At 37.3% G+C, this 25202-nt stretch overlaps 1 protein-coding gene across 4 annotated transcripts in view; it reads right to left on the bottom strand.

Moving 5' to 3' along the window:
* Positions 1-25202, bottom strand: part of klhl29 (kelch like family member 29) — a 350083-nt gene that overhangs the window by 130547 nt on the left and 194334 nt on the right. For 3 of the 4 annotated variants that reach the window (XM_015395203.1, XM_015395194.1, XM_015395211.1), the window contains exons 6-8: positions 7640-7778; positions 7435-7524; positions 790-986 (exon numbers count right to left, since the gene is read on the bottom strand). In XM_015395203.1, the coding sequence (XP_015250689.1) occupies positions 790-986; positions 7435-7524; positions 7640-7778 (426 nt within the window). The remainder of the gene's footprint in view (positions 1-789; positions 987-7434; positions 7525-7639; positions 7779-25202) is intronic. The other variant, XM_015395219.1, reaches the window with a different exon arrangement.

Raw genomic sequence — 25202 nt, 5'->3', positions numbered from 1 at the left:
TTAGCCAAATAGCTCAATCTTAGTACGATTTTATCGAAAGTGTCTCTGAACATCAGCTTTCATGTCTTTTTTTTTAATTTATTTCTGGTCTTGAAAGGTGAGACTATGCCTCAGTTCTAAGCCTTGTGTGACCTCGTAAAATATTTTCATTGAAGGATTCTCAAATATGTAGCTGCACCGAGTGTCAAAGTTATAGGAGAGAGGGATTCCCATAGCAGTATACTGCCACCACTAAGCAGTACCATATGTTTTATTGTGTTCAAGATAATCCGCGATAATAACTTTTAGCTAAACGTCACTTTTGATCTTCTCTAATTGGATTAATTTCTTTTATTCACAATTTTATTCAGAATTGTTTCATAAAAGCCTGATTTTTTGGAGTGCACAATGATTATTTTTGCTAAATATTTCATACCTGACCTTTCTTCTTCGTTCTTGTACTCCTCAACTCTTTTTACTCACTGATACTTTGAACCCTTTTCAAAACAGCCGAATGTATAAAAACAGCTAGAAAGACAGAAGTCATGTTTCTGCACTGGATTAATTTTTTTTTTTTTTATCAGATTACAAGGTTAGAAACACTTACCACACTTTTTAGTTTAGGAAAAACAAAAACAGCTTCCACATCAGATATATGCACCATTTCTTGTTGTTCTATCTTTGTATAAATTTAAAATACAATACAGTAGTTTCTGGTTGTGCGATAATATCAACTTTAATTAAATATAAGGTTGAATTTTTTTCAAGTTACTGCATTAAATAGAATAAAAGTGTTTCCAAATGTCTTACCAAGGAAGGAGACACAGACTTTGCAGAAGGTGTTGAACTGAAACTTGTTGGCAGCCTCCAGCAGTGTCTTGGCGTTAGCTGAGTCAATAACCAGCGATCCTGTGTAGACAAACTCGAGCAGGAGCTCCAGCACATCGGCGCCGATGTTGCTCATGTTGAGCTCCAGCATCTCCCCACTCTTCGTCTCCCCTGACGACCTGATCAACCAATCACGGTGGAGAAAGGCAAGTTCAGGGAGGCGTTCTTAGGAACAGCAATAAAGACCAAACCAAAAAAAGCAAACAAAGAAAGGAAGACAGGGATACAAAGACAAGTATGCAACACACAGCTAAAACGAGAGTTGGGAGGAAAATAAGAAAATTGTTACACAACCATCTAACAACAGAAAGAGGAAAAGGGACACACACAGAACTGTGGATGGGTTCTACTTCTCTATGGGGTAGCAGATTTATAACTATACCACTGCATCTGAAACAAAATGTTTTCTCTGAACAAAGATTAGGCAAAAAATAATGTTATTGTTTTTGAAAGAAAGCATGCACTTTATGGCTGGTTTCATGTATGCATGAATCTTATGCATAGGCAAGCATACATGACAAGATAACAGAGAGAATGGAGAGATGAACTTGTGACAATGTTAAGAGCCTGTTGCATGAGCCTGCTCTGCTGTGCTGGATATCAAAGCTGCATATCCACTCCTACTGGAATGACGTAAGAGGTGCCAGGGAGTGCTTGGATGCACAAATTGAATAGAATATGATATCCCTTCGTAATGCAGAGCCCAATATGTGCAGAGGAGGGGTGGAGGGACGCTTTCAGAACTGGGCCAGGTTGTGACTTTACCCAGATCAAATGGCAGAGATTAGTTATCATGCAGGATCTCCTTGGGGAGGTATGAGAGCATTAAATAACACCTTACCACCCATGTTTAATGTCCCATGTGAAACAATAATCCACTCAAGGGCAAAATAAATGGAATCAAAGCGCCGCAGACTGCATGCCCCCTCTACTATGTCTCGCTCCCTGCGGATACGGACATCAGCAATACAAAAAGTAGCCTACATTAAGATGGATGGAGGCTGTTTGCTCCTGCCAGTCATGCAGGCACGATTATTGTGATGATTATGTCTGCCTGTGCCACTGTGTGCATTTGCAGGTGACTGTTTCCCTCTTATTTCGAAGGAATATATTAGAAGTAGTGTCAGAATTTGGTGAGACAAAGACAGCAAAAAAAGGAACAACATGACACAGATGGAATGGTTGGAGTGAAAGCTAGAGATGAGAAGCAGAGGAGAGCTGATGCGGTTGATGACAAGGAAGCAAAAAGGAAAGGGAAGCAGGGCGAGACGGTCCTTCCACAGGGAGCCAGCAGCCATCCTTCTGAGGGAAAGTTTAGGTGTGTTCCATGACTGTACCCTGGTCTTTTAAATAAGAGATAGCCCAGCCCACCCCGGAAAAACACGCCATCACACCTCAACAGAGCCATTGTGCCTGCTGCAATAATCATCAGTAGCCTGTGGTGTATGAACTGAGGCATTAGTTGTCATTTATGAGGTGCACTCAGGAAGTGCGAAAGGAGAAGGTCATCCAAAATAAAATGAAAGACAACTGCATTTGTCTCTGGATGGACATTAGCTGAAAAAACCAAAGAGGTTACAGTTTTTCCTCCTGCAAAGCAAAAAGCCACATAGCGTTATTGCCCTTTTTCCTTTCAAAACCCTGCATTGGGGGCAGGTAGCAAGACAGAAAAAAAAGCGAAGGGGAGTGTTCGTCAGGGTTAAAGTGATGGAGGGAGGAGGGAAGAAGAAAAGGTAGGAAGAGGAGAGGGGAGCTAAAAATAAGAAAGAAGAGCATGCTCATCATCTTGGTCAATTAGTGCAATGGGGACCGGCTCAAGTGGCAGTTTGTTTTGTCTAAGCACTTATGTTATGGAAATTACTTTTCCGGAGCTCTCCAAAAGAGGTGGATATTTATGCTGCTTTTGATTGCAGTCTCGAATTTAAATACTGAAGAGGGAGGCGGTGAGGACAGGAGAGATAGAGGAGGGATAGATAGGGTGAGCTCGGAGGAAGATTGGCACACTCAGGCAGAGAAATCCGCTTGTGAGAAACGCACCACTTATTCAAGAACATTTTTTTAGAAAAACCTGCAAGACTGTCAACATTACAAACACACCCACGGACTACCTTATTCATCTCTGAGCCTAAAAAAAGCTAGTTTACAGGGAATGCTTCTAGCTGGCTCTAACAAGACCATTATTCAAGGGAAGAACGTGCACTACCAAGATATGCTAAAATAGAGGATTGCAAATACTAAAAATGGCTTGCATTTAAATTATGCCACAACATATATCAAATATGACCTGTATTAATGAATGTAACAAAAGCTTTATCAATGCTGGGAGTAATTTGTCTTTTATAATGGTTTTGTTACTCTGTGAACATGAGATTGGAACTACAGTCAGTTGCTTTTAAATTGTGCAGGAACAAGCCCACTGTGTTGGGCAAAAGAAAAAGGGGGTGACAGGTGGGGAGCTAAAAAGTTTCAACATTCATTCAAGTGGAACAACACTGAAAGCTTAATGGAAAAACCTCAACTCTGAAGTAAATATAAATCAGTATTTATCATCAGTAATTATGTAATATTCTGGTAAATATTAAAATCAAATTTGGAAACTATATTCATTTAATGTCATCTCAATTAGATCATCTTTTTTACTCCTTTCATTATCTTTGATTTTTAGTATATCATCCAGGGAGGCTCCATAATCTACTTTATCAGCAGCAAGTAAAACCACATGCTAACAATTATAGTTTTCTTAAATAAAAAATATCAGTTATTCCAGCAGTGAAATAATCTGCACAGTAATAAAAAAAACAGGACAAGACTGAAGCCACTTTCTAACAAAATTGTCGTCCCCACTGAATATGAAAAACACTGATGCAAAACCTCAGCAAGTTCTAGTAAATTTTTATAGGAATTCTTATATATTATTCTAAAACATTTCTTTACTGTTCCAAGTTTAAATTAAAATTAGCTTGCCATTTGTGGTCTTTAAGGCTTTATTCACCCTTAGTTCGACTACTTCCAAGTTTGCAGTGTCTACAGTACTTTTCTGATATGTCTCTAATGAACACCAAACATTATCATTTCTTATACTTTATGACACTGGCCAATGACACTGGAAAATAAAGAAAAACAAATCCTCATATTATACCAAACCAGAAAAACCCCAAACCTAACCTCTGGCATTCATTAGCATAATAAGGTTGAATCTACCCTTTTCTCTCTGTTTATATATTTATAAAATACAAATTCTCTCCTTTAAACAGCTCAGCAAGCTGCATAAAGCTCTGGATACCACTGCTGTTTTCCATCACATTCAGGTAAACAAATTCTAACTCAGTTGTTGGGGTGTTCTGCTTGTTTTAAAGTAAAAAGTGCTACATAAAAAGAGTTTCATTGAAAATATCGATTATCTCGACCCCTTTCCTTTAACTGAATCCACAAAAACACAACTTTAATAATATTAAACAAACCTTTAAATTCAAAGTACTTTGGGCTCACTTGATTCTGCAACAAGTTAATGTACAACTAGATTTGGCATTGTAGGAAACTGGGGCCTATAAATATTAGTGGGAACAGAGTTGTGGTAAATGAGTATTTCCCCCAACCTGGAATGTGCAGCAGAGGACTGAACAAAGCGGATAGGATGATCGTATTCACACAAGGCTGACAATGTAATGGGCATTAAAACAGCTCCCTACTCATATCATGGTCATAACTCTGTCTGACTACCAAGCATACAGAAATCATGGGTCGACAGAGATGGAAAAATGGTTGGGAGGGGTGGTGGTGGAAAAAAAGCACATGTCAGGACTACTTAAAGATCCTGGAGCCTTTTACATTACTGTGGTGTGGCGATGCAGTAGCCATAAATTAAACGCCTGCAAGCACTAATAATGGAAAATCCCAAGGGCTAAAATGGAATTACCAGCAATGATCTGTCTCCTACTTTAAATGTTGGACCTTTTAGAGATAAGGTAACTGGTTTAAAGGATGGGAAAAGGTGCTAGTGTCTCTATATTTAGGAATGCATCCTTGGTAAGTTATGTTGGTTAGTGTAAACTCTAGGGACCACCGCACTGGAATAATCTAGATCTACCTTTATTATTTCAATTTTCCATTTTAAATGGCAGTGAAGCCTGCAATCAGTTTTGCATAGGCTGTTATATCTCATAGAAGTTGCTGGTTTGTGTGTGTGTGGGTAGACCACGAAAATAAATGTGATGTGTTCTCCCTTATTTTGCAGAATAACACCTCTTCTGCTCTGACTAATACAGCCCACTTAAATTTCACATTAGTAGCCTATCATTTTGTTTCCACAAAGAAAAGCATGAACACTATAAGACACCTTAACAAACGTCCTGTTGATTACTATGAACAAATACTTCCAATCCTAAGCAGATACTGGACACTCTCGTAACACTTTGGTGTTTTATGAGCTGACACGGGCTACGACTGGCAATAAATGCTCTCTGAACCAGCTGGGAGGGGGAGGATGGAATACAGAGCATATACGAAGATGAAAGCCTCTCTTCGTACTTCTGTTATTTGACCTCATAAAGATGTGGACAGTAGCGAGCCACGTGTAGCATCAGCATAATTCCAGCCGGGCACAAAAAGTGACCTGAGCAGCACATGGGAGGTTGTAACTCAGAGACAGACAAGCCTTTGGCCGTCTTTGCTCTTCTTTGACCGAGGTTGTTGTGAGTATTTCAGTTATGGCTAAAAAAAGCCTGGTTTTTCCTTTGTGAAAGTGTAAGCTAGGAGTCAGTCAGTGTGCTGCCTTCCCATTGTCCAATTTTATTCATTTTAAAATACTGCAGATGCACTGGCTTTGGGGGGAATTATACATTATTCAGCTTAATCTGCCTTTAGTTTAAAATAATAATGTATTTTTTACAGCGTCTGCTGACTGAGCGAGAGCAAAATATTTGGTTGCTAACAGGAAGGCTGAACTACAGTAAGTGCCTAAAAGTAGTTCCAGTTTATTCCAGCTTTTTGATAATCAAATTTATCTTTGTTATTTCCTTTTTTTAAATTTAAGAGTAAAACATATCAGAAATAATAAAATCTGATTATTTTTCTTATCTTTTGTATTACTGTTGTTAAAAATCAGCAGGCCAATGGGTAAAATAAGAACCAATTATACTTTGGACACAGAATGGGTCAGAGTGGGTCTTAACACAATTCTTAGAAACTGATTGATGTGCAGAAAATTTTCCAGCATTATTTTGACATTTGGCAGTAAGAGGTCAAATGACAGTTATGAATAAATGTTACCTAACAAAAAGTTTTATTTATATTAACTTGTTAAAAAAAAATTTTCTTGAAGAAACAAGTGGAACCAGACAATGGAAGAGTCAACGGGTATGAAGATTAGCATGGTACAATTCCTTCTGCTCCTTTGGGACCTTTTTTCTGTGATGAGACCCTGTCTTTGCACATAAATGATTGGGCTTTCTCTCAGGAAAGAGTTGCCGTCAAGACAGCCTGATGGACAGGTTCACGAGCACAGGGGCCTCAATTTTATCAAAAATCACTTCAAGTGTCTAAGGAAATAGATGTGCTATAGTCAAGGTCAAAGGAAGAGCCTCCGTCTGTGTTTTATTCATGGTTCGAGCAGCTGTCATTGAGATGAGCAGTCCTTTAAAGGACGTGGCTCCACAGCTTTTTCCACCTCTGTTCAGGCTCCCCCCGCCCATCCCTTCCCTGTTCAGGAGGAACAAGTGTATCTGTGGCGAGCCAGGAGGCCGTCACAGCTGATAAGCAGCACTCTGTCCTCTGATGAGCTCAACGTCGGGGTACTGTGACTGCGAGGCAAAGTGGCATAGTTCCCTACGGCAATCCTGCTATCACTAGGATGTACATCTTTTTGCTTTCCTTTGTCCTCGCAAAGCACTTCCCTCCTACACAATCACACTAAATAAACATAAAAGTGACAAAACAAGTTTGGGTCCAATCAAGCCGAAAGCACCTGCAGGGATTTAAAGTAAAGTTGACGACATTAGGGATTTATTGTATTGCCTCGGTGAAAAATGTAAAGAAGAAGAAAAAAAGACACACAGTCACACTCATGTATGACTAACACACATGTAGCTAAATCCACAAAGCTGCAACTAAAGACAAAAGGATATGGAGCACAAAGGACAAAATACTTGGGGAATCCTTGAATTAAAATCATATGAATACTTGGGTGAATGGTTGTGAGAACCTGTGAAAGCTGTGGTTCTGTTTTGTCCTTTCTAATGCTTCTGAAATTTCTTAAACTCTCTTACCCAGAGATATTAGCATATGAAAAGACTGGTAATCAAAGAAAAACTGAGAGCAACAAACAAAATATAGAAGCTATGGTGACAGAAAAAAAAACCTGCTTGTGGAGGACAGTGTGGCGTTTGCAAATTACCACCTAATGTGTGCAATGTATGATTCTTTTGTTTTGGCCCTTAGGTGAGTTTAAAAACGGAGAAGAAAAAAAAAAAAAACACATCCCCAGTCATGGAATATTTTCACTGCTCATTAAAATGGAAATGTGGTTAAAATCGCCCTACATGGGGAGGAAAGATAATGACGAATGTTGACCTTTTTCTCCAGTTTGGGATACATTCATTTGAGTGGGTGGAGGAAGGAATGGCTGCTGGCCCTGTGCTAGGAACCAACGTCTTCACACACCTGCAAGAGAGAGAGGGGAAGGGAAAGAAAGCGACACAAATGCGCCCTATGAAAAGAACAGGCTGGATCAAGAGCTGGTGGCGGAGCGGAAGGGGGGATGGGGGGTGGGGCAAACCTTTTCACCAGGTCCTTGAAATACAAGCTGCAGGAAGCTAGAACATTTTGGTGGACTTCAAACTCTTTGCCTTCAACAATAATTTTCAGGTCTGTAAACTCTTTCGTTCTGCGCTGTTGGTTCAACTCCTTCAACATCTCTGTAGACGAAGAAAAAGAAACAAACAGTGCCACAGTGAGGTAAAGAATTGCACTATTGTTCATACATACATGCATAGACAAAGATAAGTGCATGAACAGCATGGCACGAAAAACAAAGGTGCAGACTGCAGAACACATTTCTGACCAGGTTTAGCTTAGTAACAGCAGATAATGCATATGTTCAGATTGTGTCAAGAATTTCTTCAAGTATGAACAGAAAGAAAGAAGCAGTCATGTGCAAGTAAAACATAAAATAGGTGTAACCTATATTAAACTGTTTAGGATAAGAGAAGATACTCATATTAAGCTAGTAAAAAAAAGAATGAACTAAAAACTACAAAAACTTGAACTTTAGCCCATTTTGTTAAAACCACAAACCATATATATATATATATATATATATATATTTGATACTGATTTTATGTCATAGGCAACTTATTGCAGTAGCATACAATTGGGAAGTAAAATGAATTGTTTGTTTTAGTGTTTTTGCTCAACGTTGATCACTTGTATTCACCTCTTGTTACTCTGACACCCTTAAATTAACTCTACGCCTTCATAAGTCATCTAAATAGAGAATCAAGCCCAGAATGGTGACAGATAAAGTTGTATTAAAGTCTGGTATAAGACAATATCAAAGCTTTAAACATCTAACTGAGCTGGTTTGTATTTCTGAACTGAAAATGGTAGCGGTGCTACTTCAAAGTTGGCAAAGAGAAGGTCAAAGGAATTTTTGTAACTCTGGAGGAGCCCCAGAGATCCACAGCTCAGGTCTTTTTACAGACCACAAATCCAAAGGGGTGCCAAGAAGGAGGGCATAGTTGAAATTTCTAGGAAATACTCTTGTAGTTTCCTGCAAGCTATGTGGTCAGGTGAGATTAAAACCTTTTAGCCTTTTAGGGCAAAACGCACTGTAGAAAAACTCCAACTGCACATCTACCGTAACTAAACCATCCCCATTGTTACACACTGAGGGTTTGGTAGCTTCATGGTCTGTACTGTAGATGGTTTACAGAAAAGCTATTTTGGAAGATGGAAAGATGAATCTCTAAAGACTGGTGATGCCACAGTTGGCACAAAAATAAAATAGTTTGGGTTTAAGTACATTTATGTGGCCAAATGGTTTGGTCAGACTTCAAACCTTAATCCAACAGAGAATCTGTGAAAAGGTTTGAAAATTGCAGTTTATTAACCCCTCTGGCCAAGACCTATCTTGCAGAAATTAGTTTTATACACTAGAAGAGCACAGTTGTTGAAAACAGAGCCTAAAGGTACCATGGCTGTATTGACTCTGGTGGGATGAATACAAGTTCATATATTGGTGAAACAAATTTAAAACTATATAAAATGTTCTTTTCACTTCACAACTAAATTCACAATTTTTTGATGGTCTCTCATATAGAGTCCTGAATTTACACTGAAGTTTGGGGTTGTAACATGAAAAAGGGTTAAAAGTTCAAGGAGTAAGAAAACATCAAATTAAAACCTAAAACATTTTGAACATTGACACTCATCCACAGCAACAACAACAGTTAAGAAACTTGGGCTCAAACCTAATACAAAGATTGGAAAGAACTTAAAACACCTAAGGACTGAAAACAGACACTCTTGATGCATTATTCAGAATGAAATCAAAATCTTTGGCCTCTCATTTAAGCCGTACTCAGCACAGAGCTGACCTTCACATGTTATCCGCTAATCCCACCATCCTCTCCTCACACGCTTTCAAAGAAAAAAAAATACATCCATCCATGCACATACTTATCCTCTGGAAAAAAATGAAGTGGGGGGGGAGAAAAAAAAAACAAGGACAGCACATTCTGAGAGAACATGCTTAGAGCCAAAACCAATGTGCTGCTGAAGGCCACAGCGCACAGCAAAAATGTGGCGAAGCAGCTCCATGTTAAGCCTGGCCTTACTGTAGCGATGGGTCGGGGGCGCTTGTTTGTCTGCATCTTAATGAGGCACCATGAGGGGATGCTGAGAGTGAAAATCAGCGGGAGACTGGCAACTTATCCTACAGCTCTGGGAGGGAGATCCGACGCCGACGCTTTGTTAATCTCCTATTGAGAATGCCACTAAAAAGAGAGCTAGTGAGAGACTTCCATTGCTAAATTCAGATGAACGGGGATGTGGAACATCGCGATTATAGAAGAAGGCATCTCCCAGACGAATGTTGCAGCATTAGCGGAGCGGTTTGCTGAGGTTACAGACCGTGATGCACAGTAAACAGAGCCTGAATGGAATAAAGGAACACAATTCATGCAGCAGCAAGAAGCACAGTTTGAGATAAAGAATAATTCAGGTTAAATAAAAAAAAGGTGGCAAATACGTTTTCCAGAAGCTATCCTGTACATCACCTTCAAAGAACCATCTTACATGTTGCAGTCTGAATAAAGGTAACCTAGTCTGCTGAACTACTCTGGTGAATCAGTTGTCAATAATGCAACATGCTCTGAGAAAGGTGATGTTTATGAACAAATGCATAATTTAAAATGGCCTTAAAATGACAGAAACCGATCAATTTGATTGTCTTGGTGAAAAAAGGTTCTTGTTGTTGTCATCCTGACAGAGGTCTGTGTTCATTGTAGACTCATAGCTGGGATTTAATTAACCCTGAATGGCACTCACCTTTCTGTTCGACTAGAATATCTGCTCATTTAGCTCCCTTTATTCTTCCTGCCTGACATGCGGAACTCAGCTCTGAATCATTTTAGTAGCTGAAATTATACAGCATGAAGACACATGACAAATAAGGTGCAATATGAGCTTTGAAGGGAGGGGAAAAAAAGCCTTTTCTTCACAGTTATTGCAACAAGGAATAACTGACCTAAAAGAAAATGACCTGGTTATTAAATATGCTGAATACTAATTGAGGGAAAAATAATGAGAGCTGCTGTGTTTGACAGTATTTCTCCTGTACTCTGATTGGAGGCCCAGCAACTGTATGGTTCATGTAAGCCAGAGACAGCCATACAAAAACACAAAAGGATGCCGTGTCTTCCATCTCTCTCTCCTTTTCTTTCCACTTCAGTCGGTCAGATTTCTGATTACTTTGTGGACATGGACTCGAAATAATGAAAGCATGGCAGTTACTGTAGGAGCCTGCATTAGAGGATTTCCAGTGCCTGCCATGGCTCTCACCTCCAATCAGCCACACCTCATACCACGGGTTGGCCCTAAGAATAGAGAAAGTAAGCAGAGGAGATGGAGAACTCAACTTGTCAACGCACAATGGGCGTCTCCCTATGAGCTGCGCACACACCTTAAAGCGTGATGAAAAAGCTAATTATGGCTTCATGGGGGTCCGCGGCAGAGCACCCAAGAACAACTCATTACCACTGCAGACCATGAAACTACATATGGCATCCCTATTCTGAGGATGGGCACAGGGCGTGGAGAAGAAAAGCCGTGCTCAATGGAAGCAGGGTAGCGTTGAAACATCTCAATACTCCCAAAAGAAAAACTTTTGAGAACTGTAAAGCTTTGCAAGACTCTGTCATACCAGCTGGATTAAACAATGGAACGGTTTCAAGTGTGCAAACACACACATAAGGGTATTATATGCTACAGTACAATTCTTGAGTCTGACATGCAAGCAAACACTGATGCCGTGTCCTTACACATTGTCATGCCCTTGAGTACCATACAGGAACATCACCACCCTGTGCTAGCTTTTCATGATTGGCCGATGCACCACAGTGGGGGCATAAACGCGGCGGCAACTCTGCTGTTCAGCCTAGTAACTCTACTCAAATACATCGGTGCACTGCAGCCAATGGGGCCTTCAAGTGGGATCTCAAGTAACCTATCAGCTCGCACTAGGCCTCCCAAATAAACGCCAATCTAAGTCATTTCCACAACATCTGATTGGCTGAAGACAGAAAACGAGTCAGAACATCATTGGTTACTGAACTGGGAGCCATTTTGGGGTTCTACTCTGAATTTGCATATACATGTACTGTAGTCCCACCATTTTGTCTCACATATTACTTTATTATTTACGAAGCAGTGCTTTGAAATCAGATTTCTTTTCAATGTGTTTTAGGTGAAACTCATTTGAGCCACCCTCAGGGTTTAGTTAGATAGTAAACAGCTTAATGAGAAATAAATCTAAAAGATTCATTTATGCAATTATCTGCACATGGAATATCTTTATTTTATATTTTTACCTTCCGAAAAAAGCTAAGAATGAGAATATCTTAATTGAAAAAACAGCTGTAAAATTTTATTTGTTGTATGTTTCCAGACTGTTGCGACACTTATCTATCATGGTTACAATATGGCTTAAAAAAACAATGAAGTTTATTAGAACATTTGTTTTTAAAACCAAATATTATTTCCACGGAAAAGAAAGAACTTAAAAATGTATATTTAAATTTACGTTAAACATGTCTTATCTGGCCTGAAAAGCATGAGGGAAATAAAGAATGCAGAATGATTTAACTTTTTTTTCTAACTTACAGAAAAACAAAACAAAAAAAACCTGCCTTTTAACACGTAAAGACACGAGCACATAATCATCCCCATGTTTCTAATACAGAAGGACAACTTTCTATGTTGAACCTCTTAAACGGATGCTGATGTGTTCATTCTGACCTTTTACTTCTCTTTTAAACTTTCAACAATCAATTCCCAGCAGAACTCACAGCTTAATTACCCAGAACAAACCAGGCTCCATGATCGATACATCAATGTACAATTCCACCATAATGACTGTCTTTAGCTTGGAAACAATTAAAATCAACCAGTCACTTTTTACTAAGGCAGCGTACAAACATTGGTTTATAAATATGAAGAGGTAGTTTTTTTTAAGTATATTTAAAATGGCAATGAGATAAAACTTGTCCTTGTCTAGAAAATGAAAAAGAAAATATAAAATTAAGGAAAAGAATGCAGAATTTTTTTTTTCTTTTGTTTAGCAGAATGACTCCAATGTTATTCAACTTTATTAGAAAAATTATTTAAAAAATGAAAACGGATTATTTTTATAATTATTATTATTATTAGTAATCAATTGAAAACATATACATAAAAAACACTATTAAATGTATTGCTATTGTATAATAATAATTATAACAATAATAATGTTATACTTTTGGGAAATAGCCAATTAACAGTATGAACGAGACTCTTTTTTACTGCTTTCACTTTGGAAGAGAAATTTAAGTAATTACTGAAAAATCACCAGAGTGAACCAGGGAGCCAGACAGAGATGTTTTGATCAAAATAGATTTCCTCCAGCAAAATACTTTGATATAAAGAAAATTTCATTTCACATAGGGAGAAAAAGCAAAGCAGTAAAAGCTGGCTGGTGGCACAGTTTTTCACAACACAAATAATGCAGCAAATTTTGAATAAAAATCTTTCCCAAAGCGATGGTTGTCCTTAGAAGATAGCTCTAGAAAAACAGAGCAGAGTGAGCGTGAAATAGAGCTAGAAAGAAATCTGTTAAACGAATAAAATATTTAAGCATATTTAAGCACTAACAGTTTAACATAACCTAAATACATTTTATATTTAAATGATTAGTAAATATTTTCTTTCACCTGCTGACTTTGATGAACAGTTTCCTTATTTCTTTACAATCAGTGTAACACTAACTGCTGGACAGTGATTCCTTATTAGGGGATTTAATGTAAATATGTCTGTGTCTATTCCTGCTTTAACTCTGCAGGCACTGCACTGCCTTTGTTCAGAATACAGGCTCATATCTAGTTCACAGAAATTGTTTTTAAACAAATCAGAACAATTTAGTTTCATTGATCAAACTCTTTTAAAACATAAAATTTATATTGATAATTTGCACAATTTAAGAGCAAGATGTAATGTCCGTATTTGCGTACAAAATTCGTAAAAAATAAGTAAAAAAAAATGTTTTTCTTAATGTTGATAAAAAGTACAAAGGTATTAGTATTATTACAAGACATAAAATATAATTTAAAAAAATACTAAAAGTATTATTTTATTTTTTATATTCAAGTAGGAAGAAAATTAGGAAAAAAAATATTGTTACTGTATTATAACTTTATTAAGTATAATTACTTAACCCTACTTTTCGTAAAAAAAAATTGTCATATGCAATTTTTACATATTCAATTTTTTTATTTATTTATATAGTTTGCAAATACAGTATGTTCATGACTTTTTTCAGGTGTAGTTATTTTCTAAACCGTTTCATAAATAGCTGATATAGTTTATATCTTATAATGTTACAATAGAAAAGACTATAATTAAATAGCTAAAAGCTTTTAATTTAGTTTAAATAAATTGTTGTAAAATGAGGAACAAAAAATTTAATTTTTTTCAAGACGTACTTGGTTTTTTTCATACTTTTTTTTTTGCCATAGTGCAAATGAAATAGTTCTATTCAACATGCATTGGTTAATTCCAAATGAAATATTTCTGAATTTATTCATGTTAACTGTAAATAAATCTTTTCTGATACGAATACTAAAAATGAGTTAAACACAAGTTTATTAATCCACATTTTTATCTTACCAAAAACAATGTATTAGTCCATAAAATTGTACCCCATAAAAGTTTAACCAGCACCTGAGTAAAAGCTTAAACAAACCATTTTTTGTTGAGGGCATTTTGGTGTAATTTTACGCTTCTAATTACACTCAAGGCAGCAATAAAGTATAAGGTACAAACATTTCTTTTTAAGAAAGGAAGGGCTTAACCACTGCACAATCTGAATAGTTCATCAGCAATCACTGCCTAACACCGTCATTATAAACATCTCAAAGAGCTCGATGGCTAAATGTCAGACTTTAACAGGTGCAAAATAACACCAACACTATCACGCCACTCATGGAGATGCCATCTGCTGGAACAAACAGAGCTTTTCATGGGGATAAAAGCCATCATATCTTATGTGCAACCCAATTTTACCTCAATATGCCATTACTCTTCACAGTCTATGAAACATACCTCGAACAATCATCGACACATTCATTTCTGGAGATATCTCGACAGCCTGGGCCTGCTTCTAAACCGAACAGCTCATGCACATCATCAGAAATTCTCGAGACCCCTTGAGTTTCTAGCTGTCCTGATTTCAGTCTGTAAGAGAGCACAGGCGCCACATAGCCTTAGAGAATAGTCCATGATGAAGGCGCTTTATTTTTTAAAACTTCTGTGCTGCTCTGCTGGAGTCTCATGGTGGCTGTCAACTGGTCTGGACTGAGCCCTGGGGAGACAAAGAGAAAAGGAACTTGTGGCCCTCAAAGACGCCGCCTGGGCCTTTGTTTCCTTCCACAATAGGCATCACAAACCTGCAGCAACAGAAAAAAAAAGCACCAACGGCTTTGTCCTACACTACACTGTATACTCAGACCTCTATGAAAACCCACAACTGGAGGAGGCATTTGTGCGTATACAAACAAACAGCTGGCCATAGAAAATCTAAGCTGAGGCAAACACAAGCAAACGTTCAGAAGAGGGTGGACATAAACAAAGATGCCCAGAGAGCACCCACTGGTCTGCTGCAACATGGTGACAGAATGTCATGCAATTCGCCCTGTTCTTTGTGCGCATTGAGGGGAAGAAGAAAAAAATTCCCTGGTCCCAGCTGGTGTAGTGGCTTCCTCATTAGGCAGGTAGGGGGTACAGTGTCTGACAAGCGGTCATAGTCAAGTTTTAACAAGAGAATACTCCTGTGGATAGAAAACAGGAGCCCCGTCACGCTCCTACCTTCTTTGAGGCACTGCAATTCTCACAGAAGGACAGAATTACCTCAGACAATGCATAAAAAAGTCCTGAGCTAGAACTACTGCATATAACACCTTAGGAGTTGATACGATTTGAAGATTTTATTGCTGACAAAATTAAGTCAATTTGACATTAATCTTTAGGTGCTGAGTTTCAATTGCTGTTTAAAGCTGTTTAACTTTCCTAAAATATGCAGAAGGTTATAGAAGGAGGTCTGACGGGGACATTTTTTATTTTTTTTTTTTAATCTTTTATGACCGTGAGAAGTCAGTAAGAAATCAAGAAAAGTCATATCCAAGTTTGACCAGGTCACATTGACGACAGTAATGGCTCTGGTGTAAAGCCATTACTGAGTAAAAAACACTTCCTGTTAGCCATTTTTGGGATCAGATAGGTGTGACAAATTAAGGCAGAGGAAGCACAGAGATGTAAGAAGCTGTTCATACTGTTTCCTAAAACAAGCTGAGACTCGGATTCATTCAAGCTGTCAGGGGTTGAATAACTTTTGGCAGGTACCAGAAAGGTTGAACATATTATAGCAAAGTTGCTCGATTTGATCCGTTTGAGCTTTCCCCCATGTCTGTCTGTCAGGGAACATGCTGGATCTGGAAATGGTGGTAGCATCTGGAAATCTCAGAGCTGATGTAAGAATCTACATTTTGCTCATCACCTCTAAGAGATCTTAAAGGTAATACTAAAGCCTTGTTTTAGAGTACACACAGTGTAATGTAACCTTTGCTCATAGCAAAACCAATAGGAGAAATGATAGAAATTAAGCCAAGCATTTATGACTGGCTGATCTCTAACCTGCTCTTATATTAAATTGCATTTTGCAAATTGAGAGGAAATCAATTATTTTTTACGTGCCTCAAACAAATGTTTAAAAATACCATCTGAGGTGCATACAAAACATTTAGAAAAAAAACATTTCTCTTACAAGATGTTGAATTCATTGTTTACCTACTTTCTTGGTCCCTTTAACCAAATCTAAACCCTTCACAATAGCAACCCTGAATAATCACCACGCTTCTCTGAGGTGAACATTAACTGTGCCTCAACTGCATTAAGGTATAACTTTATTGTTGAGACCAAAAACTGCTTTTGGACACATTCAGAGTCAGGATTAAAATTTGTACTTTAACGGTGATGATGTGCATTGTGAAATGAAACTGAAAAAATATTAACATCAACTCCCTTTATTAAAAACCCCTAAATAAAATCTTGATTTACTTACCTACCTCAGAAATAGGGCTGAAACAATTAATCGGACCAATTGTGATTAACCGATTATTTCAATAATCGCCAACTAATTTATTAATCGATTAATAGTTAAATGGAGTATAGAGACTCTAAAACATGCCTTTAGCTCACAGTGCAACACGATTATACCATCAATAAAAAGTAAGCATTTTGCATTTACTGGTAAGCTTAAAAAAAAAAAATTACTTTTCCTCTGCCAACATGCTCTATCCAGAACTCATCAAGTGGAAAAGTTTTAGTTTCACCAGGTTTAATTTCGTAAAAACACTTTTTTAAGGAACCTTTTGCAATCAGATTATTAATCGATTAATCAAAAAAAATAATCAACGGATTAATCGATTTGCAAACTACTCCTTAGTTACAGCCCTACTCAGAAAAAACCTTAATTACAGAGTAGGAAAAAATAAATCCAGCTGTTGTGTAAAGAGGTTAAAGACACCAAGATCTCCGAGGTAACTCAGCCTTTTGCACAGGAGTGTTCCAGCAATGGAAGAGATTCCTAAAAATTAGTCAACATGGTGGTTTTTAATGAGCACTGTGTGCTCAAAACAAAACTGTGATTCAACGTGCTCAACTCAATACACTAATTGAACTTTCCTGCCTACATGCAAAACCCATGCATGAGTTGGTCCTAAGGGCCTATAGAGGTGGCACATTAAAGAGTATCAGTTTGTGATTTATAACAGTAAACTTTTGAAAACTTGAAGGAGCATGAGAACTTGTTTAATGCATTGAAGGCTTAGGAAACAGAAACAAAATGAATGTTTTAGAAATATAAACAAATATGAAAATAGTTGCAAGGCCTCTAACACCGTGGCTGTTTTTTATGCCCACCAATTCTTATGAGGGGAAACTCAAATTTAAGAAATCAATGCAACTTCAACCTTTTCTAACATAATTTATGTCCATTTTTATTATGTGTATTGCTCATACATCTTTTATAAATCATAATGGAAATAAACCCAGCTCCATTTAGTCAAGGACATGCAAAACTGAAACACTTTAAACTCAATCATCACACAAGGGCATGACTTTCTGGAAACCAATAGTCAATATTTGAATCATCTACACACACAAAAAAATCTCGAACTCTTACATCTTCCTTCACCTTTTTTTATCCATTTTTATACAGATGGGTAAAAGCTGGTGACAGTTTCATGTCAAGAAGGTTCAAATAAACCTGCTCAGAAATGTGTTTGTTACCCTGAGGGGAGGGGAATTGATGTGCTTGGCATCCACTCCTACTAACGTTTACTCTAAAAAAACACAGCTTCAAGCCATTGTGTAAAAAAGCAATGTGCATAGTGACGAGAGTTGAAGGTCATTTAAAAATGTTACCTCAGTAGACGAACGCTGAATAAAAAGCTTTTGCAATTTCAATTAAAAGCTGGTATAAGAGAAGTTCCCATCTCAGGGTGCCAAGCATCACAGCCTATCTAAAGCTTTTACCCTCCTGCTGATATGATTTATGCAAACAGTTTCCCATGGTGTGATGGTACCGACACCAAAAGCAGTCTAATGTCTTACAGTAGGTTGATGTGGTTACAGATTTAACATTTAGCTCTAGTTTAGAACAAAGTGAGCTGGGTCAGATGCAGAAAACTAACACTGAACTGACTGACAATTAGAACATTAATGCAAGTCAATTATTTTTAATAAATAAAATATTTTGTTGTTGTTAATTTCTTGTTATAGTCAGGGAGAGGACAGAGGAGGATACAGATTTAAGGTACGGCAGTCCATCATTCTGAACATATGTCATTGAAACAAAATATATAGAGCTGCCACCACATTGCTAACTGAAAGTATTCCATGTAAATAATGATTCTTTCTGTCAAAACCAAATTGCTACTTGGACTTTGAGTTTGTTTTTGGCTGACAGATGAATTTACATTCATATAATAGCAGAAACCAAGCTGTTTTTGCACGACTGGAGTCTCAATTTATTTTTCACCATCCCAAACTCTGCATCTAAATACACCGATACTGCTAACAACTTAATAGGATTTCCTTCAAAAGATAATTACCTCAATTATTCATTAGTTTGAAAACTTGAAATGACACTAAATACTTTTTTCAACTATTTCTGATTATTTAGGAGTGCAAGACACAATAAAAACTGATTCCTTTAAGAACTTCTACGATATGATTAAAAAAAAAAAAAAAACAGGCCTTAAATTGGAACAAAGTCCATCAGTCAACAGTCGGGCAGAAAAAAAATATCTATATATTTATTGATATAATTTTTTTTTCGTGGATAAAAACTGCAAATTTACCCTATTGCCTAAAAAAATGCTTTTGAAAAGCAATTAGGTGTTTTACAATTTTATTTTACAACCAAATTTAATGCATTAAATTTTTATTTTTTTGGTGATAAAGTAGTTTATAATTGTTAAGTGGGAAAAAACATACATAAAACCTCATTTTTTGTTTCTAAAATATATTTGTATTTAACCTCTGTTAGTCTTAAAAAAATGACACTCCAAAGTCACCCACATTTTACATAAAGTCAACAACAATAATCTAATGCCAGTTCAATTACAACGATTGGAGAACAGAGATAGTTAGAGAACATAGGGGCTCGGAAAGCAGCCTAGAGGCTCATGGCAGTTTTACAGGAGATGACTGGTCCAAAACACGGGTGAATAAATCTTGATGTACTAGACAATTGATTGTACTAACCACGAATCTGCTTTTTGTGTGGTGGTTAAAACAAAGCGTTTCCAAGAAAAAAACATAAAATATATTGTTTTGCAAAAGACACAATAAGGTGAGACCACAAATGAGGAAGAAGGTGCTTGGAAGGTGGCATGGTGGTGGCAGCATAATGCTGTGGTGCTTGCTTTTCTTCTGCAGGGATGGTGAAGTCAGTTTTGCATGATGTGGAAATAGATGGAGCTAAACACAGAACATTTGCAGATGAAAACCTTCTAGAAGCTGAAAAAGACAAGAGAACGAGGTAGAGGTTTAACTTCAAGTCTCTACTACACAGCCAGAGCTACAAAAAAGCCATTTGATAACCATGTATAATATGCCCTCCACTTCTCAATTATGCACCAATTTTTTGTCGGACTATCACATAAACCTGTGGTTATAACAAGACGATGTTTAACAGAATAAAAAAGTTTTGAGAAAAAAAGGGGTGCCATTGTCAAGTTCATCTTAAGGTTGAGTAATTCATCCTCCCTGCAGCAAAGGACACTGTCGTCGTGGACAAATCAAACCCTGATGGAGAGGCAAATGTCTAGCGATGCATATGCAGACAGTGTGCTAATAAAAAATAATATAAGGATGTCGCAGGCACAAACTTTCAGCTACAGGAGCAACAACGTCACATGAAAATGATTTTAACGGTAACAACAATGAGGAGTTTCTGGCTGGAGTAGATAAACAGTATGCTTGAAGGTGTTTGATAACAGCTGAGAGGGTTTCTAACACTTCCCCATCTTCTCTTAATTATGTTTAGCCTACAGTTCTATAAACTGCTGGAAGGGACAGAGTGTATTCTTAATCCACGTTATAAACCCTGGTGGAAAAAACAAGGCTAATTAAGTGAAATTAATCATTAGGACATAGGTATTCATGCAAGAAAGCTTTGAAAAGTACCTCCGCAACAAAACTGTACGCCCTTCGTGAATCACCTAGAGGGTGAGCATCTAAATTCTTACCATGTGTCACAGTTGAGTCACACAGACAGAGGTCTGTGCTGCTCAGTGCAAAGAACAAAGATGGATTTGACCATTTTATTGCCTCAGTGAGGCAGCAGTTTGTAATTTAACCGTCTCATACCAGGACTGCTACAGGTGCAAAACTTTCCTCTAGGCCTAAAGTTAGGGAGCTTGTTCAATAGTGCTGGTCAGCCACAGTCTGAGTTTCTTCCTAAATTGAGATTTTCTCAGAGAAAAAATACAAGCTATTTTGCTAATTTCAAAGCAGAATAAGTCAAACTCACTGGAATTGCAGGTATTTGGTGTTGGTCATCTAAGGCTCTCTGAGTAATGAGATTCAGAATAAATAACTCAGTATCAGGATATTTAACCCAGACTTTACAAAAAAATTGTAAATATTCCCTAAATAATTTTATTTCAACAAGAAAAAAATGCAAGAATCATCTGAGATCTCTGATTTAGAGTTGGCTTAATGCAAAAGATGTGTAATTTGTAGAGCAAGTCTAGTTGTTGTTTGTTGAAGCACTGACTTTCTTTCACTCTCCTTATGTATATCCCCAAATATTTCCTCTCAAGGCTGCAGTTGTCCTTAATGAATAAGACCTTTTTCCCTCCACCTAACTTTCCATTATATGCTTGACTTGCAGACAGCGGACCAAACTGCCAGACTTTATTACCGATAACCTTTTGCCTCTTAGCCTCCTTGCGGTGAATGTTAGCGACTCTGCTGGACAACTGTCAGATCAGCAGCTTGTCCTCTGTCAATGTTAACCAACAACCTCACAGCTGTGGATAAAAAAACAACAACATTTTATTGGTTATTTGTGCAAAAACTTAAGTTTTCATTTATCTTCAATTCATAATCTGAAAAGACAGAAAAAAGCTGAAAGTGATGTCTGACTCTGTGTCATTAATCTATTAAACATGAGTTGCGGTTAATATGTTAATAAAGTCTTCAAAAATTAAAAAACAATGAGATGCTGCTGTATAAATGAGGGTTTTAAATGGGAATATTTTGTTGTATTTGCAGGTGTCAGGGGTTTCAGGGGCTTTCATATAAGACAGAAAACTGCTGTGGGAGATAAATGAATCTACATCTGAAGCTCCAGCAAAGCTTTCCTTAAAGGGCAACTAGTGAAAGGCATTATGAAACGTAGAGTGGGTTTTTTGAAGGTAATATTTTTTGTGTCAGTCCATTTAAACAAAACTTATACCAAAAAATAAACAAACTTATAGCTGTACAAAAATCTAAACAACCCTTGCCTGAGCACAGCAGTGCTTGGCCCTCTCTTGTCCTTCACATTTAGGCACATACTGGCATCCGATTATGAACTTCAGAGAATGTCAGCTTGCTGCCCAGCTTGTCTTACACCTCGTCTTCGTTTATGGCTTTGGCTTGCGGACGCTACACTCTGGCTTTACACTTTGGAGACAGGGTTACCCTCCAGGTTGGCTCTAAGCCATAAGAATGCCAAACCACCCATACATTCACCCCCCTCCTCCCCAAAAAGAAAACAATAAGGTACAAGAAAGAGAAAATCCCATGTCACCAGAGCAGCTTAAGATAAATGTCACATCTCCCCCTGAAGACAGAGGATATGTGTTTACTGTGTAACTTTGTGAAAGTCATAGCAGCTCGAGCAGAAAGGTTAGTAGAGGGGTTAGGAGGTATGTGGGAGTCTTCTCGGCAGACTGCACGCTTGGGATGAGCTTCCACTGACTACAGAGTGGAATCAGGCGAGTAATCTTTGCTTTTCATCACTTTTTTCTCCACTCTGCTTCTTTCCTCCATTCTTCCATCCTTCTGTATCCTCCTCCCTCTCTTTCACCTTTTCTCTCCGGGGATAAAAAAACAATCTGTTAGGTGGCTGGAAGGCCCCACAAATTCTGATTGTGCACAGCATGCTCCAGTGCTTATGTATTGCTGGTGTGTCCTTGTAAAGTTGTAATCTAAGTTTTAATCTCTAATATAATACTTTTTTTAGCCTGCAGACCAGCGAGGCAGTACATAAGAAAACAGCGCCTGGATCAGAGAACTCTGTGCAGCAACATGACTATGGCAGAATAATGATAATAATCAACACTATAATTCAGAGCTGCAGCTTTTAAAAGAAAAAAAGATAATTTTAACAAACCTAATAGAAGCAATGGTAAATTGGTGTTTCGGTAGCTCATCGTCATGGCTCAAGAAGGCCATCAGGCTTAAAGAGAGCACTACTTGCCAACAAAGATCACTTGATTGTGGTGCACACCATTATCATTTGTCTAAGTCACGGGAGAATTATATCTCTTCACATTCAAAGCCTGTTGCTAACTCTGTGGAATAATGAGTTGGAGAGGGCAGCAGTTCTCGCTAATGTCTAGTTCTGTCATTAGTATTTATTAGATGCCCTGCGTGCATTATCAAACCCATTTAAAAGTTTCTGAATACAGAAAAGTTTGGCATTCCACTCAGATAAGCAAGCATAGCATCAACATTAGCACGCCGCTGTTTTTGGATGTTTTTTTTTATTTTTTTTTTCCCTGTGATGTTGCAGAGCATCTGCTGCTATTTCAATTAGAAATTCTCTCTCTGTTGCAATTATGACTTCTCATTAGATAAAACCAGCCACTACTGACTACCTTCCTTGGAACATCTGCTGTGCTAACAAAGCTGATAACCCATTCCTGGGTAGTTCAAGGCCGAAAGCACACAATAGCACTTTGGCATTCAGATCGCAGCGGTGAGTCCTGTTACATCAGAAAGTCTTTCAGGTTCAATCTCATTTTGTTTGCAATACGTATTGACTAATTTAATAACGAATGATTTCACAATTACTTAATTACAGCTCGAGGGAAAAGGTTGCATAAATAAATTTGTCTTATTTATTTGAACCATTCTTTTTTCTGTATGACTACACAGCCTATAACGTCAGTGATTTTCAAAGCAGGAATGTGTTAGCAGGGTTGTTTTCATCCCACTTTTCTATAATAAAAATTAGGTAAAAATAAGTCAGAATTAAAGATCTCCAACACCCACTAACATTTGGTAAAATATACTACATAAGTTTCAAAGGTAACAAAGTTTTTGCAGTTATTCATTCAATTATTGCATATTTTAAGTTGGATATTGGATCATTTCATCTAATTAGCAAGAGTAAAGACTGTTTGGTTCACTTAAGCAACTATACTACACTTTTCAAAAGGACTGAGAAAATTAAAGCAAGTTTGTTTTATCCTCTCTCCTTCGCCCAATTGTGACCACACCAAACTATTAGACCCAAACTTATGCTCAAAATATATGAATAAATCACTTCAGTCAAGAAACACAGGAACAATCATAATTCTTTTGTGTTTTTGTCACTTGAGCCACTTCTTAGATCATGGAAAATCCAGAATTGATCAAATAAAATGAATTCAAACAGAAAGAAATCAATAAATATATTTATTTTATCATCTGATTAATTATAACATTCCACTGATGACAAGTGTGGTATAAGTGTAAGCTTCTGACTTAAGCTCCAACATGGAGAGAAATATCATTAAGTTAAATTACAAGTTTTTAACTTTAAACTGTTTCTAATAATTTCCACTGTGTTGAAGCTTCAAGGAACAGGACTGAAACAATTTGCTATGTTTTCCCTGTCGTACAGTTTTTCTAGCCATCTTAGCTTCCACCCACAGTCATAACACATTCATGTTAGGTTAATTAGAGACTAAACTCTCTGTGGGTGTAATTGTGAATATATGTGGCTGGCTGCCTTATTGGGTTAACCTTTCATTGCCTCTCAAACCCTACTTGCTTTGCCCCAACTTACTTAATTTTTTCACACATTATCGTCTCTAACTACTGAGGATACCTTTACAGCATCTATTCGGCACCTTAAAGGGGCAGTGTTCTGTTTGATATGTATTTTGCTGCTAGACAACAAAGATTAAAACTAATGTAGACAGGCAATTGATGGCAAAATCAGGTTAAATATTTAAAAAGAGGAATAACATGAAAACTGTTTTCATCAGTTTAACTAAGATCAGGTGAAGCCTGGTATATTCACATACATGACAAAAGAAGATCCACTGATCACTTCTCAGAATCAACCTAAAGTTTCAGTTACAGATCAGTTTTACGCTGATAAAATCTAAAATATAAGAACCATACTATAAATAATGAAATAAAACACATCAAAGAAATTCTCAGCTACAGATACAGCCTGAGGAAACGGCTGATAAAAGAGGAAAATTTGAAGGCTGCAAAGATATAATTCAGATTAAAGAATGACAAATTATTTCAGACTGAAGGATATGACCTTGTCTTTGGCTGTTTCTTTTTTAATTACCATTTTTTTTTATTTCTATTACTGTAAGGGCAGTAAAAGGGTCACTGAGACTAAACTATTTCAAAAAGAGCTGAAATAGGAGAGAAATACAGATTAGCCTCTTTGGATTGAGTGAATGACTAATCCAAGCAAACAGGAACTACTATTACCATTAAAAGGCTCTAATTATTTAGAGCATACCCAAGTGGATCCAAAACAAGAAATAAGAATCCGACTCTTTTAAAATGTGTTGCTTTTAACCTTGTTGCAAATGATTTTGTCGCATTGGGCTAAAGTATGGGAAGTTATGACAATGAACAACATCAAGTTAGTAAACTGATATGCTTTTGGAAACATAAACCTCAAATATCACAGGCTGAAATCCTGCAATGTGTGATAACATTGATGGTTACTGTGGTCACAATATGAGTTTGGAAAATAATTCAAAATCAACAGCAGTTTTGTTTGTGTGTAGCACTGGATG

The sequence above is a fragment of the Cyprinodon variegatus genome, unplaced genomic scaffold, assembly GCF_000732505.1.
Source record: "Cyprinodon variegatus isolate N-32 unplaced genomic scaffold, C_variegatus-1.0 Scaffold25, whole genome shotgun sequence".
Lineage (NCBI taxonomy): Eukaryota > Metazoa > Chordata > Actinopteri > Cyprinodontiformes > Cyprinodontidae > Cyprinodon > Cyprinodon variegatus.
The sequence above is the reverse complement of the archived record's forward strand: the minus strand, read 5'-3'. Positions and strand labels throughout refer to the sequence as shown.